Source organism: Gymnoscopelus braueri, assembly GCF_963280865.1.
Source record: "Gymnoscopelus braueri genome assembly, chromosome: 3".
NCBI classification, from domain to species: Eukaryota; Metazoa; Chordata; class Actinopteri; order Myctophiformes; family Myctophidae; genus Gymnoscopelus; species Gymnoscopelus braueri.
In genome coordinates, this window is record NC_137612.1 from 26,343,202 (window position 1) to 26,358,327 (window position 15,126).

The 15,126-nt window shown below is 42.3% G+C and overlaps 1 protein-coding gene across 2 annotated transcripts in view; it reads left to right on the forward strand.

The window, feature by feature from the left end:
* The window catches only part of rnf123 (ring finger protein 123), a 202,847-nt gene extending 188,010 nt beyond the window's left edge, over positions 1-14,837 (forward strand). For both annotated transcript variants that reach the window (XM_080423938.1, XM_080423937.1), the window contains exons 39-40: positions 9,834-9,919; positions 12,525-14,837. In XM_080423938.1, coding sequence (XP_080280064.1) covers positions 9,834-9,919; positions 12,525-12,624 — 186 coding nt within the window. In that variant the 3' untranslated portion in view covers positions 12,625-14,837. The remainder of the gene's footprint in view (positions 1-9,833; positions 9,920-12,524) is intronic.
* Positions 14,838-15,126: the final 289 nt, after the last annotated feature.

Here is a 15,126-nt window from a genome sequence, read left to right on the forward strand (position 1 = left end):
AATACAGATTAATGTGTGCATAATATACTTCCACATAGTGTAAATGCTAAACACACACACACACACACACACACACACACACACACACACACACACACACACACACACACACATTAAATGTCAATAGTGTATACATTTCACACACACACACCGATCTGTTTCCGCAATCTGGTGCACAGCGATAAGCACATGCACTGATCGAATCTATCATTTGGTGTAACGGATGGACACACACACACACACACACACACACACACACACACACACACACACACACACACACACACACACACACACACACACACACACACACACTACTACTACTGCATCCCTCCTTTTGATGTACAATACACAGCACACACACAAATCAACAGATTGCAGTGTGATATTAGTGTTATTCTTGTCCGACAGCCTGTCTGAACTCAATCAGTCATCTCTCCCCAGATATACATGGTGTATATTTGCCACCACAGAGAACATTGCTGCTGACGCAAAGTGCCATGCCGTCTGTACGCCTCGCTTGTGCAGTACAATTTGTGTTGTCACCGCCCGCCGAGTTTGTTCCCATGAGTTCAAAGCCGGTGTTCACACTCGAGGAAGAGAGAAAGAGAGCGAGAGAGTCAGGGCTGAGGGAGATCTGTCTGTCTGTCTGCCATCTATTCATGTGGAGTTATACTCTTCTCCTTTATCTTGCTCCTCAACACCTCAATGTGTCCTTTCAGAGACCCATACTGTATCATCTGTTTTTTGTGTCCTACTGACCATTACTCTAGGCATAATACTGCTCAGTGCTCACATCCCCCTTTCGCCCAACCACGTTTGTCCGATAGTAGCGGCAATATATACCGTATGCTCTAGGCATGTAACGATTTATCGTAAATCTATTAATTTAATATGCGTGACAAAAGGTTTTCTTTGTAAATAAATGTGGACTTTACGAAATAATAGCAGAGCTATTGACCAATGACCATTTTATGATCAAATCTTCGCTTTCACCTCGTCAGAGGAATCCATGATTGTACGCCGGTGTTTTGAAATCAGCGTGGCAGCTGGCTTGCCTTGCAGTATGGTGCGCATTCTTGCGTAGCTCAACTTTTTTTTCTTTCGCGCTGCAGTAAACCAGTTTATTACACGGCTTGGTTGAATGCTCGATTCTGATTGGTCAGTCATCGGTCATTATTTCTGGATAATGACCGATGAGCTCTATAACGGACCGCTGTGTAATCAGAGACTCAGAGCACCTGCTCGTCCCAACCTGCGCTGCTTGGTTTTATGCTTTATCCAACATGACAGCCATGTAAACAAACAACCAATGTCATTTACAACTAAACGTTGCTCTCAAGAATGTTTTTGAAAACATTTGAAGTGAGAAATAGACGATGCAATAACCGAAAAGTGATTCTATTTGATCCACTGCACTTCCTTGTTTATCGTGGCTCAACAACGGGGGAATACCAAAACACTCGCCCCAAAACACAGTCGCCCGGGGGCAAATCCGGCGGTATTACAGGCAAATCGGCGGTATATAGAATGGGGGGCGAGCGTGTTTTGGGGCGAGTTTTCCGGTTACCTTGTGGAATACTGTCATTTGTTTTCCGAGGCGAACTTGTCCGCTTCGGGTCCTAACGGGTATTTTCGGAACCGGGGGACCGTGAAGAGCTCTAGTGTGAAATGCCCATCTGCTGGTCCAAAGGTTCATGATGGGGACGTTGTGACCGTTCTGCCTCCTCTGCTCTGTGAGATGACTCCCAAAAGAAGAAGATTAAGCGGAAAATTGAAACATCCACAAATTCAAAAGGTTAAAGAAGCCCTCAAAGCCCAGTCTCATTTTCACTCATGTGGGGTGTGCGATTTCAATTGTGTCATTTTAAGAGCAGCAATGAGAGGTTATGGGGTGCAATTAAGGCAGAGGGACAAAAGACTGTTGACATATGACATGTCTGCTTGACAATTACAGACATGTAATAACATTCACTTACTGTGTCCGGCTGACAGTTTCACCAGAAGGAAATTCAGTGTTTCACCCTTGAGTGCTCCATGTGCAATGTGTGTGTGTGTGAGTGCGTGCGTGCGTGCGTGCGTGCGTGCTTGCGTGCGTGCGGTTAGTCTACCAGATGCCAAGGGCAGTGAGCATCTCCTCCTGTGCACTTTCATCTCCACTGGCCATGAAATAAGCTCACAGGACTCAATTATCTCCACCCTCCACACGTGTCTTTCACTCTTTCACCTCTTTGCTCTTTTTGTTTGTCTTGTCTTGTTTTGTTTTCTCATTCCTTCTCTCCCCATTACTCCTTTTCTTCCTTAACTCTTTGACTGCCAGAGTATTTTCATAAAGTACTCCCCCAGTGCCAGCAATTTTCGTGTTTTTTTATTTTTATATTTTGAATTTTTCTCATGAAAATAATTTAAGGGGACATAATGTAAAGACCCAGCACAAATCCGCCACTAGAGTGCAGCACATGACTGCTTGATCAGGTCGTTGGGTCTCTCTCAGCCTTCTTGATAGATTAGACAGGGAAAAACATGAAAACGGAAGTGACGTCGTCCCAGATTGTTTTGATCGCCAAAATGCCGTCGTGATACACGACGGCGATGACTGATCGTCACCCAGACCATAGATTATAGAAGAGAAACTGTCCGTTTGTCCGTCATACCGTGTGAAAGACCGTTTATTTACCTATTTTGGACGAAAATGACTGGGGAAAAGAATCAAAAACCGGAAACGGAATCCAGGTCATGAAACCGGATGCAGATGTCCGTGAAGTAAGTGGAACTCGAGAATAACATTGAATATTAAGCAGCATAGCGCAATCAGAGATTAAACAATGAACGCGCGTCCAGCGCGTCGAGCGCGTCGACGGCCAACTGGACAAAGTAGCACTTGACGCGTTATCGCGTCGTCCGCAGTCAAAGAGTTAATTGCGATAACGCATTCTCTTTTTCTTTCTTTCCTCGGTTTCTTTCACTGCCCAGTGCCTACCATCCTCATTAACTATAGTCCCTGCTGTCTCATTCTCTCTCTCCCCTGACCTTTCTGATGTGTTAATATAGCTTCACAATAATTTTAACATTTTATGCTTTGGCTATTCAAAAATAGCAGATCTACAAGCTCATAGCGCGGCACCGAGTGCCGCGCTATGAGCTTGTAGATCTGCTTTTTTTGAAAAGTCTTGAACATTTGTGCAAACCTTGGGATATATATATTTTTTAAGACAACATTTTTTACTCAAATATTTGCGTCTGTGGGTCCCTGGAACAAAATATTTGAGATGGGGGGTCCGCGGCCAAATTCATATCATTTTGGGGGTCCTTGACATGAAAAAGTTTGAGAACCACTGCCTTATAGCAATGATTACTATCAGAATATAGTTTTAACTCTTAACAAAAATACTATTAACCAAAGCATATTACTTGCAGCAACTTTAATTGTGTTGCTTAGCCTCTTTGTAATCTGCTGTAGTTTTTAACAGGAGCTTTAAATCAAACCAAAAAAAGGGTTTCATTCCGCTTTAAGTGCTTGTTGAAGCGGGTAACATTTGTGCCTCTAATTTGCAATATAATCAATTCATGCTCAAGAATAATCAAGTTTGTTTTGCTAGTGTTTCACGCAGAGCTCCTCTGTGCACCATTTCCGACAGGTTTCATCGATATAAACTCTGCTGTCTGCAATCACGGTCATGAAATTTCTGGAAATATTTTGAAATTAGAAAAAACTTTTTCCAGTCCTGGAAAAGGTTTGGAATTCATCAAGGGTCCTGGAATATCCTGGAAAAATATTTGGCTATGCATTGTTTTTGGCTATTGATTTTGTTTATAAAAAACGTTTTCCAAAACATGTATATAACACGAAATATGTAACGAACGGGCTGCGTGATTGCAGCCTAATGTATACCGGACGTGACAAAAAAGAACAGATCTACAAGCTTACAACATGCTGCAGAGTGTTGCGTAGTTAGTTAGTAAATTTGGTACGAAATTTGGAATGGAATTATACCATTCTATGCTTTATTTTTGCTACACTGCCTGTCTTTAGGCATTGCACATAGGAGTAAGAGACTCCTTTATTGCGCTGAATGATTGTTATTTAGGCCTGGAAATTTGGTTAAATATTCTGGAAAAGTTTTGGAAAAGTTTTGGAAAATCATTGGTAAAAATGTGTGGGAACCCTGTACGTACTGTCTGCTTGTCAATATGCTTTTGCTTACAATCCTGTTTCGTTTCACTAAAAAGCAGATGGCAATATTTTTTACGTTGACAAATGAACTTGTTTTTGCTTGTGCCCTCCAAGGCCCAGCTTTTCATCATCATCAAGTCATGATTCACAGCATGGAATGACTGTTTCCTGTTGTTTTTTCGCCTTGATTGTTCTCAAATGCCCTTCGTTTAGCAGAAAAGAGTGCTGCAAAACACTGCCTCGCTGCCCTGTGCGTTCATGAATAAGTCATAGTGTGTGCCATTGTACTGTAAACATCGTGATATTCATTGTGTTCATCGTAACATGCCTCAGGCAGCCTGTCCTATTGATGCAGATTACATGACACTTGACAAAAAATGAACACATGACAAAAAATATTTGGCCACGTGTTCATTTTGTTTTGCATGTGCAAAGTATGTCACCTGGTTTTTATATTTATTTGATGATGTTGTGAATCATCAACAAGTAGGTCTACAGTAGGTCTGATCCATGCATTTATTCTCTCTGTTGCATGTGGCACTTCTGTTGGAGAATGCTACTGGTCTGTTCCTTAAAGTCACAGAGTTCCTGATTTCTGTCTGTTAGCTTTATTTTTGCCTAGTAAATACCGGTCCATATCTATCTGTCAGATGTGAATTAATTACATCAATAAACGGAGGAAGGAAACGTATTATAATAGTAATAATAATATAATAATAATCATTTTGGAATGTGGTAAATACATTTCAGAGGGTTAACAAAACTCAGAAAAACTGTGTCTGGAATAGAATATTATGTTTAACATAACCAATTGTCCAGATGTACCTATTTAATGGAATAAACCCCTAGTATACTGACCGGAAATGGAGGTCTGGTTCGGAGCTTCTGTCCCCCTGGGTGCAGCCCTGTCCAAAACTATTGCAAGTGGCCTGAGAGAAGTTCTTTGAAGTAGTGTGAGATATCACACTTTGAAAAGAGATCCATTGCACCCACTATGCTTTGACCGCTGGCACCCAGAGGTCTGAAGTCTGGTTCGAAGATGACCAATTGATAGCTTTATTTTTGCCTAGTAAATACCGGTCCATATCTATCGGTCAGATGTGAATTAATTACATCAATAAACGGAGGAAGGAAACGTATTATAATAGTTTTGGGGTTTATTCCAGAGAAGAGATCTTACAAGCGTTGGAAAAGCATGGTTCCAGATATATTCTTCTTAAGTTTTAAACAGAGATACATAGTTTTATACACATAACATGGGGTAACGCCTTCGTCATTACGTCAGCCGTCAGTTGTGTCTCGAATGGCTCCGTTTCCTGGGCAACCAACTGGTTGTGGTATCATTTATGCATGTTACGGTCTCCACACAGTAATACAAAAAAATAAAACATAAAATGGACACCAAACGATTTGCAAAGATTTAAATTTTTATTTACTTACCACAATGAAATGAGGAACGAACATAATGAGAAATACTTTACCAAATCATGAATGAACCAAAAGGAGGCCTGCAGATGCCGGCAAACAAATAGAATGGAGGGGAGACCAGGCCACCCCCTATAAAGCGTGCCAACGCGTCGTCACCACGGGGGGGGGGCACGGCATAGTAGCGCAGACATGTTTGTTTTGGGCAATGTTAAGTCAACCTGGTTTATACCCCTCAAAGATGTCCGCTGCTACCAAAAGACACTTGTTGACGCCCCCTTCAGGATTTTTGGCACGCTCTATACGGACGGCGAAGCTGCTCCCCCTCCCTACCTAACCAAAACCAGGTACTACTGAACTAAAAAGTAAACGAAGAGAGGGAACTGCCGGCCATCTCCAGGCCAAATTAAAATAAACTAAATACTTAAAGAAAAGGCTATTTAGCCGGAATAAACAAGGGTGTGGGATCTGAGATGTTGCTGGGTCTGTGTCTAACATGGAACTGAATCTGGCTGGCTTTTATCGAGCATCGCAGTTCCCGCCCACTTCCTGGTTTTTCCTGGTGCCGGAAGAAAAAACTCAATGCATTTTTCCCATTGACATTTGCAAAAATATTTATATCTATTAATTTAAGCCTCGAATCAAGCCATCATGACATCACATGAATCATGACCATAAAACGTTTTTTTCTGTGATTTATTTTATTTTATATTTAATTATATGATATACTATATTTAATAAATACCCTTGTTTTGCCGTTTAAAAAATAAATAAATCACAGAATCAAACGTTTTATGGTCATGATTCATGTCATGTCATGATGGCTTGATTCGAGGCTTAAATTAATAGATATAAATATTTTTGGAAATGTCAATGGGAAAAATGCATTGAGTTTTTTCTTCCGGCACCCGGAGGGGGCGGGAACTGCGATGCTCTATAGAGGCTGGTAATTGGGGCGGCAGCAATCACAGATCAGCTGCAGGTGTGCCAGCCTGAGTGAGAGGAAGACAGTAAGGGTTAGTGATTGAGTCAGTGGATGATGTATGTCATGGCCACACGCAACAATGCACAATGTTTATAACAACAAATCTGTGTGGGAACAAGGTTAACCTTCTATCTAATATTGTTGACATACCAGAAGGAGCCCATCAGAGCCCATCAGACCAAAACCAACGTTGCAGGCTGCCTGAGAGGCACAGGCACTTTTAACCATATTCACACATACAAATGGAAAATGGTACACTTTAGATCCATCAGAAAATGGTACAAAATGAGACCCATCACTGTCATTGACCTATGACTTAGCAGTGTCTAGCCCCATTACGAACCGCTCACTCCGCCATACAGCTCCGAGATGAGGTCCGACTGCGAGGTCTCCCAGAATTGGTTGAACGGCCACAAAGGGTCCACTGTTTACCCTTTTCGCCACATCGTATCCAAAAACTAATGGTAGATTCCAAACTGTACATATGTTTAAGGTATGGTCCGGCGTCATACATTTTAGGTTGGGGACGAAACAACCCGTTTATATCGCTTATTTAGTCAGCCTGTGGCCATGTTTATGTATGAATGTGTGAAATCTCTGCGTGGATTCGTGCCGGTGTGCATATCTGTGCTTCGCATATCTCGAGAACCGCCCGGTAATCTATAAGTCAATAGGACAAGTAAAGCCACCCGTACAGCATGTGGTTAAAGGAGTTTTGTTTTACACAAAAAAAACATGTGATTTCAAAACTCAAGATTAAATTTAATACGAGTAAGGCACGTGTTGTGTGTTCACCCTGTATAGTTAGGGAGAGAGAGAGAGAAAGAGAGAGTAAAAAACGGTGAGGAATGAACAGAGCAGAGTGCTGTGACTGTGATTTTGGTGTAAGAGAGGAGAATTGAAGGGGAAAACAAGAAGAGGAGGACTGGGGGCGACAAATACAGGTGTTGATAGGTTGATGACAGCCTGTGGGTTGGTTGAAAATAGAGAGAGAAGTACAGGAGAGAGGGAGCGAGGGCAGGTGTCAGCGGAAGGGAAGTAGAGAGGATAGTGTAGGTGTCAGAGGAGACAAATTGAGGAAACACAGGAGTGAGAAGGAAACACAAGAGGTCAGAATTCAAGAAATAAGGGGGAAAAGGCAAAGAATCAACAAAGAAATGAGAGGCAAGAGAGAGAAGGGGAGCTGTGATGGAGCAACCATGACACTTCACATAAACTAAAGACAAGTGGAGAAGTAATGCATTGACGGAGAACAGGAAGGACGGAGGTCTAGTGGTCAAACTAATTGATTGAATCAATTATAAATAAATATCAAGCCTACATTAAAATTGCGTAGAGGGTGGAGGGGGGGCGGGCGGGCAGACTGACAGTAGACGGTGGACATCTCAAATGTAACATGCGGACTTGACAGGCACCGTTGGTCCGATCCGCACCAAACTTGGCACAAACACTGGTTAGGGGTCTGCCATCAGAATACACACCAGGGGCCATGTGTGCCACCCAGTGGCAGGGACCAAATCAGCCATCACAGGCAAGAGGGCACAGCTCCGCGCCAAAGCCCTCCAATCTACACCAAACTTGGCACAAACACTGTTCAGGGGTCTGCCGTGACAATAGTCACACCAGGGGCCATATGTGGTCCCCAGGGGCCATAGGCACACTGTTGCTCCAATCTGCACCAAACTTGACACAGACACTGTTTAGGGGTCTGCCATGACAATAGTCACACTAAAAACATCACATCTAAAGTGCACACACATGGGGCACAGCAGTGTTATAGCAGGGTCTAACATTTCAAATGGCCATAGCTCGGTGGCCATAGCTCTGATCAGCGCAATACAGGACTGGATTAAAACATTTTTCTCACTGCCTAAATAGCAGATCTACAAGTTCAAGTGTAAAATAGGGCTCAATTGGGTAATGAGACTAATCAATTTAGTCTATAAAAAAGACTAGAGATAACAGAACATGATTGAATGAGGGATATAAAGATTGTATTGTTGGAAATCTGGTGCGGAGGAACAAAGATTATTTAGATATTGAGAGAGGAGGAGAGGAGAGGGTGAATCAGTGGAAAATACCAGTAGGATAGGAAGAGTGAACAAGTGTGTGAGTGTGAGAGAAGAGGTGTGATGATACATCTCCCAGCTTGAGTGTTGCTACCACAGGGACCATGACAGGTGTGTCAGCTCTCAACTCCCATAATGCAGTGGTTCTCAAAGTGGGGTCCGGGGACCCACATGGGGTCCTTGAAGGGGTTCCCAGACAAATTAGTTAATATAGCGGAACCACTTTACCCCTATATGCATTGACGGTTTGAAAGTAGTTGATCTACAAGCTCACGACAGCGTGTAGATCTGCTATTTAAAAAAAATCTAGACATTTTTGTAAAAAGATTGGTATTATTTTTGAAACATTTTAACAACTCAATTCTTGTATGGTGTCCCTTGCACACAATATTTTCAGATGGGTCTCTGTGGCCAAATACATAATTGTGGGGTCCTTCACAAAAAGTAATTTGTATTTTTATATGTATATATCAACAAATTGTCACAAAAACATTTTATTTTCTTTCTCTAATTGACTAAATCGATTGGTCTGATTAACTATACTTGTACTGTACAACGGTGTCATGCAAAAATTGTGAAAATAGCCCATCTACAAGCTCACAAGGCTTTGCATCATAACATGTTGTGAGCTTGTAGATCTGCTATTTTGGGTACTTTTGAAAATCGATCATTATTGTTTTTTGTTTGTTATCAATTAGTTCTATTATCAGTTGCACCCCTATTTGTAACACTAGTTCTTCCCTTAATTTTCTTCTCATTATGGAGAACATTACACTTGTGTGTCATCTTTATGTTGTTCCAAACCATTCCAAATGTTAGACTATATCTCCTAGTTTGAAAATCAGCTAGCATAAAGTCACATCTTTATGCGAACAGGACCAGGTTTCAGAGACGGTACAAAAGAAACTTTGTACCACCGCTATGGAAATTAAAAGAAAAAGTGTAATTTGCATACACTTGACCATACCTTTTAGCTTGAAGCATTTTCTTTCTCTGGAACTTAATGGATTTACATACATTTGGCTTATAGGACCATGAAGTCATTTTGGTAGGTAATCTCTGAGCTGCATGGACTCATTATTTTTGGATAGTGCAGTGAAGGTCGCAATGCCCAAGGATATTTTCCATCAGTGGTTCTATTTCGCTCTTAATCATTTGTTGTCCCCTTTTTTCTCTCCAGCCCACCAGCGAGGAGGACCTCTGCCCCATCTGCTACGCTCACTCCATCTCTGCCATCTTCAAACCCTGCTCTCACAAGTCCTGCAAGTGAGTAGACACACATACAGACTCAAGACTGTATTCTTTCTTTCTTTCTTTCTTCCCCCCCCCTCCTCGACTTTAAAAGGCAGGGCAACAGATAATTTTAAATGCTGGCTATTCACATGATGTGAAAAAAACTGTACTTATTGCATCATTTGGCATTCTCATAAACAATAAATATGTTTCATAAATGTTGGAAAAAGGTGTTTGAACGACTAAATCTTCCCCACCCCTAACATCCAAAAACATGAAGTTGAGCAGTTCTGTGATGTTAGGAGTGGAAGAAGTCCACCCTGGTAAACGCACCTAAACTCCCTATAAACAAATACAAGGATACTTATACACCATCAATATACATTTAATTTAACCCTTTACAGTAGAGAGTCTTCCAGAGCATTGGAAAATATATCTGTTTTTGAATGCTAGACCTTAGTTTTTTTTCTCAAAGCACTATGAAAAAGGTATGTAGAACTAGCAACTTCCTCCACTCTTTAAGTTATCTCTGTGCAATTCTGCTACCTGTACAGTACATTTTCATTTTCATAGACTTAGCTGATATTACATAAATATTAGAAGTTGGCCCTTAGCTGTTGTCCTACCTTTAAAACCGTATTCAGAAACATTGTGCTAGTGACATAATATTGAAATTAAACTGTTCCTCATTTTGCTGGGGACCCCCTGGAGCACCCTCAAGGACACCTTGGGGTCCTTCGACATGTTTGTTGTTTTCGGGGAAAGAGGGAGGGTGTTACACAAGCATTGAGGGTCTGTTCTACAAGCATTTCAGCCATCAGTCACTCATTGCGTGTTGCTACCTTGGACCTGAGGGCATACCGCTCCTCTGTTCCCCAATGGCCACATTCATCTCACACATGAGGAGACTACCTGACAGAGGGCCATGAGAGATCCTTGAGTCGCCTTCTTTGTCAGCGGAGTCCTTGAATCCACGCTACACGCACGCACGCACACGCACACATAGACACACAGATAGACACACACGAAAAGCACCCAACATTGCACTGTTGATGGAAATGTTGTACTGTGTGTGTACTCACCTGTACGTGTGTGTGTGAGTCTCTGTGTCTGTCTGTCTGCCTGCATGTCTGTCTGTTTGACTGTGTGCGTGTGTGTGTGTGTGTGTGTGTGTGTGTGTGTGTGTGTGTGGCACATGCACAGTGGAGTACGCACACACCTTTTCATGCATACTTAACTCCCGAGAGAGTTACTGTACCTGTCTGTATGTGCGCGCATGCACAGGCATGTGCGTGTTTGTGTGAGTTTGAGCAATTTTGTACTGTATGTATGTGCATCAGTGCACGCGCTTGTGCGTGTGTGAGATTTATCATGTGAGTCAGCTGTGTGATAAATGCTGATGGTGGCTAAATCCTCCTCAGCACAGTGAGAAGACCTTGGGTCAGATTCATATTCCGCTACATATTTTATGTCGTCTCTGGGGTGCGTTTGATTTAGCTTTGCTGCCGTGCCGACTCAGCAGTTGCAGGTGGATTCTCTTCTGTCCGTTCCTGATGTTCTCATTCATTCATTCTTATCACCTCTTCCACCTCTTCTACTTCTAACCCTACATCCGTCCCCCCTCTCTCCACAGTGGTGTCCATAATCTCTGTATGTCCCACTCTGTCCATTCTTCTGTCTCTCTGTCTCCATTTGCTTCATATCTCTCTCTCTCTCTCTCTCTCTCTCTCTCTCTCTCTCTCTCTCTCTCTCTCTCTCTCTCTCTCTCTCTCTTAGGGCTGCAACTATGGACTACTTTCTTTGCGATTTATCTAAAAGTTTTCGTCCATATGACCCAAAGTAGGGATCGATTATTAATCGATTATCTTACAATAAATGCACCGAATCTCTGTCCGTCCGTACGTATGTATGTACGTCTGTAATCCACGTATCTCCAGAACCGTTCGTCCGTCCGACTTCAAATTCGACACACGTACGCAGACGACCCGAGGGTCGAGGGAGGGAGTGCAGTGCCCAGCGTCGAGTCGGTCGGATAGGCGGTTGTCCAGAACCACCAGAAAAGGCTCTGGCCGTGGTCCAAATGAGCCAATTGATTGCCATGGCAACCCCAGCCTTAGCTTGATTTGGCCGAATTCCCCACACCTTCCATTTGATTACTTAGTCAGTCCACTTTTCACAGTCACTTTGCACTCTTCAGAGTTCGGACATTCTCCACACATTCTCCACAGACGTTTACCACTGCACAAGGACTTTCCACAACTGCCGATCCCCCCTTAAGCCCATATATGGGCAGGCCCATATATGCCCATACGGTATACTAATAATAACAGGGATCTCCATAAATGGGCATAAAAGGGACATGGACAGACAGATATAGAGATATCCTTATATGGGCATAAAAGGGATACAGACAGACATACGGTTAAAACGGGTGCTATGGCAACGGGTATAACGGGTATTGCATAACAGGCTGGGCCATGCATTCCCTATTTTCTTTGTTCCCAACTTGCATCGTTCCCAAGTAGGCCGGTGCCCGACGGGCACAGGTCTAGTTTTATTAAATTGACGATTATTTTGTATAATCGATGAAACAGAGTTGTTCCGTTCACTATTGCACACCTCCTCTCTCTCCCTCCAGAGCCTGCATCAACCAGCACCTGATGAACAACAAGGATTGTTTCTTCTGCAAGGCTACCATCACTGGAGTTGAAGACTACAGCAAACCCGCTGGCTCCTAACACACAGGCTCAAGGCATATGGACGCACATGCATAACTCTTTATGTATACACAAGCATGCATCGTATGCACGGGCACATAATTATACAAACAGCTACACACATTACAATATACGGAATGCGACATGAAGAGAGATCTGTGCAGCACATGTGAGACACGCGCGCAAACACACACACACACATATATATTCTCTCGCAGAACAGCCCTTTTTGTGGATGTTATTCACTCCTAACTATCATGAGCCTCACAACACATTAGGTCAACCCAAAGAATTGTGAGGTTCGTTGTATGTTTATGTGTATTTATGTGCATTTGTGTGTGCTTGTATGCTCTGAACTCCCATCTCTACACTTGAAGGACAGTCACCACCAAGCCACTATCTATATCTATCTATCTATCTGTCTGTCTGTCTGTCTGTCTGTCTGTCTGTCTGTCTGTCTGTCTGTCTATCCGTCTATCCGTCTGTCTCTGTATCTCTCTTTCTGACTGAGACTAATAAGAAGGTACTGTACCAGGGATGAGCCATTACCAAACAAGGATGGTGTTGAAGGTTTATCAGCACTTGTCCATCAGGACTATTCAGCTACCACCATCCCAACACTAGCATCTCCATTGTACGGCTAGCCACATAAGAAAACTACTACTACTACTCCCCCTGGTGTTAATAAACACAGACTATGTCGTCATGATGGACTGCTTCATGACAGCTTGTTATGGGAAAGGTGGGAGGAACTCACTTGCTGGAGGCCAAGAATGAAGTCCTCACCAAACCAGTCATAAATATCACATCAGTTACACAGTAAAGGACAAATAAGTGATTTGTGTGTGCGTGTGCGTGTGTGTGTGTGCTCGTGTACAGTACATACCTTCTTATCTCAAAATATAATCACAGTGACAGATCTACAAAATGTTTATACTGTACGAGTGTATGTTTGCACGACTTGGGGTGTGTGTGTGTGTGTGTGTGTGTGTGTGTGTGTGTGGTTTTGTGTGTGTGAAGACATGTTTTGAGGAGTGTCATGAAACATTAGAGAATGTCACAGGGAAAACAAAAGTTGTGTTGTATCTTATGATAAGGTTTTGGAGGGTCTGTATGCTAAGAATGAACCCGGCCTGGGGAAAAGATTTATGATATGCACAACACATTGTCAGAGGGGAATCGAAAAGCTTTATTTTTTAAGTTTGTTAGCTGAATAGATTATCAGCATTTTATTTGCTTTGTTTAAAATGGTGACACAGCATTGTAAGAAGTGGGGTAAAAGAGAGCCTTTAACAATGTGTGTGCCATATCAAGAGCACTAAAAATAGCAACATAACACTGAAGCTGTTTTTTGTTTTCTTTTAAATTGATTTTTAATGTTAATTTTAAAATGTTCAGGTTTGATATGCATGTCATGTACCCCATTATGTCTGCTGTGGTACAACCCATTCCCCACAGTAAAATCCTTGATGGTAATAACTCTGAGAGTGTAAATCTCAAACCAATTAGATTCAGGTTTGGTTTTTCAATCTCAGAGGTATGCTTAATTTATCCGAAAATAACCGATCTATAAGCTCACAACGTGTTGCATCGCGACTGTATACTCTGCTATTTTCATCCATGAGTAGAAATTGGGTACTGACGATTTGTGTGCTGTGCACACTATTTCTGTCTTTTCTGCTTTCATGTGATCGATTGGACACTTCGAGATCATGTCCGACGACCAACCTAAATGCAGATTTGACCACTACAGGTTCACCAGTAACAGAGGTTGTTTGATTTGCATAGAAACTGTTAGCAAGTGGGCTTGCCTGCTGAGGGACTTCCTCCAGAAAGTCTCTCTCACACACACACACACACACACACACACACACACACACACACACACACACACACACACACACACACACATATATATATAGCCTGTCCCATACTGTCAGACCTGTCCATCATATAATCCACTGGTAATGTCTGGCCATCTGTCTCAGTGACAGCTGCCTCTCAGCCATGAGAACACAGCACAGTAATGGAAAATAAAAGGTGACTTTGGTGTGTTAGGATTGGCTCACCCCGGGCGTGCACCAGATGGGTAGGAACTGTACCACAGACGCTGAATTAAAATAGAAAGACAAATCCCTTCCCCGTATATCACAGTATCCGTTTCAAATTATGTGACACTTTTGAAAGTAAATGATATGAATTTTTATTTTATTTTATTAAATGTTTTGCTTGTTTTTTTGTTGTTTGTTTAATTTCCAAATCTGTATGGGGGAAAAGTGCAAGTTTTAATATGCATTTTATATGTCTAACCACTTACACTATATAATTGTTTACAAAAGTACAGCAAACCCACGGGTTAGGCTGACCAAAACGACTGACTTGGCCCCTCTAAACTGGCTAACTAATGTGCAGAATTGAACATAATACTGTACCCACCAAAGAAAAAATATTGTATTACTGTACCACTGCATTGTTTAAAGTTCCATGAATTACAGGCCTCTCATCTGCACTACAGACTGTGTC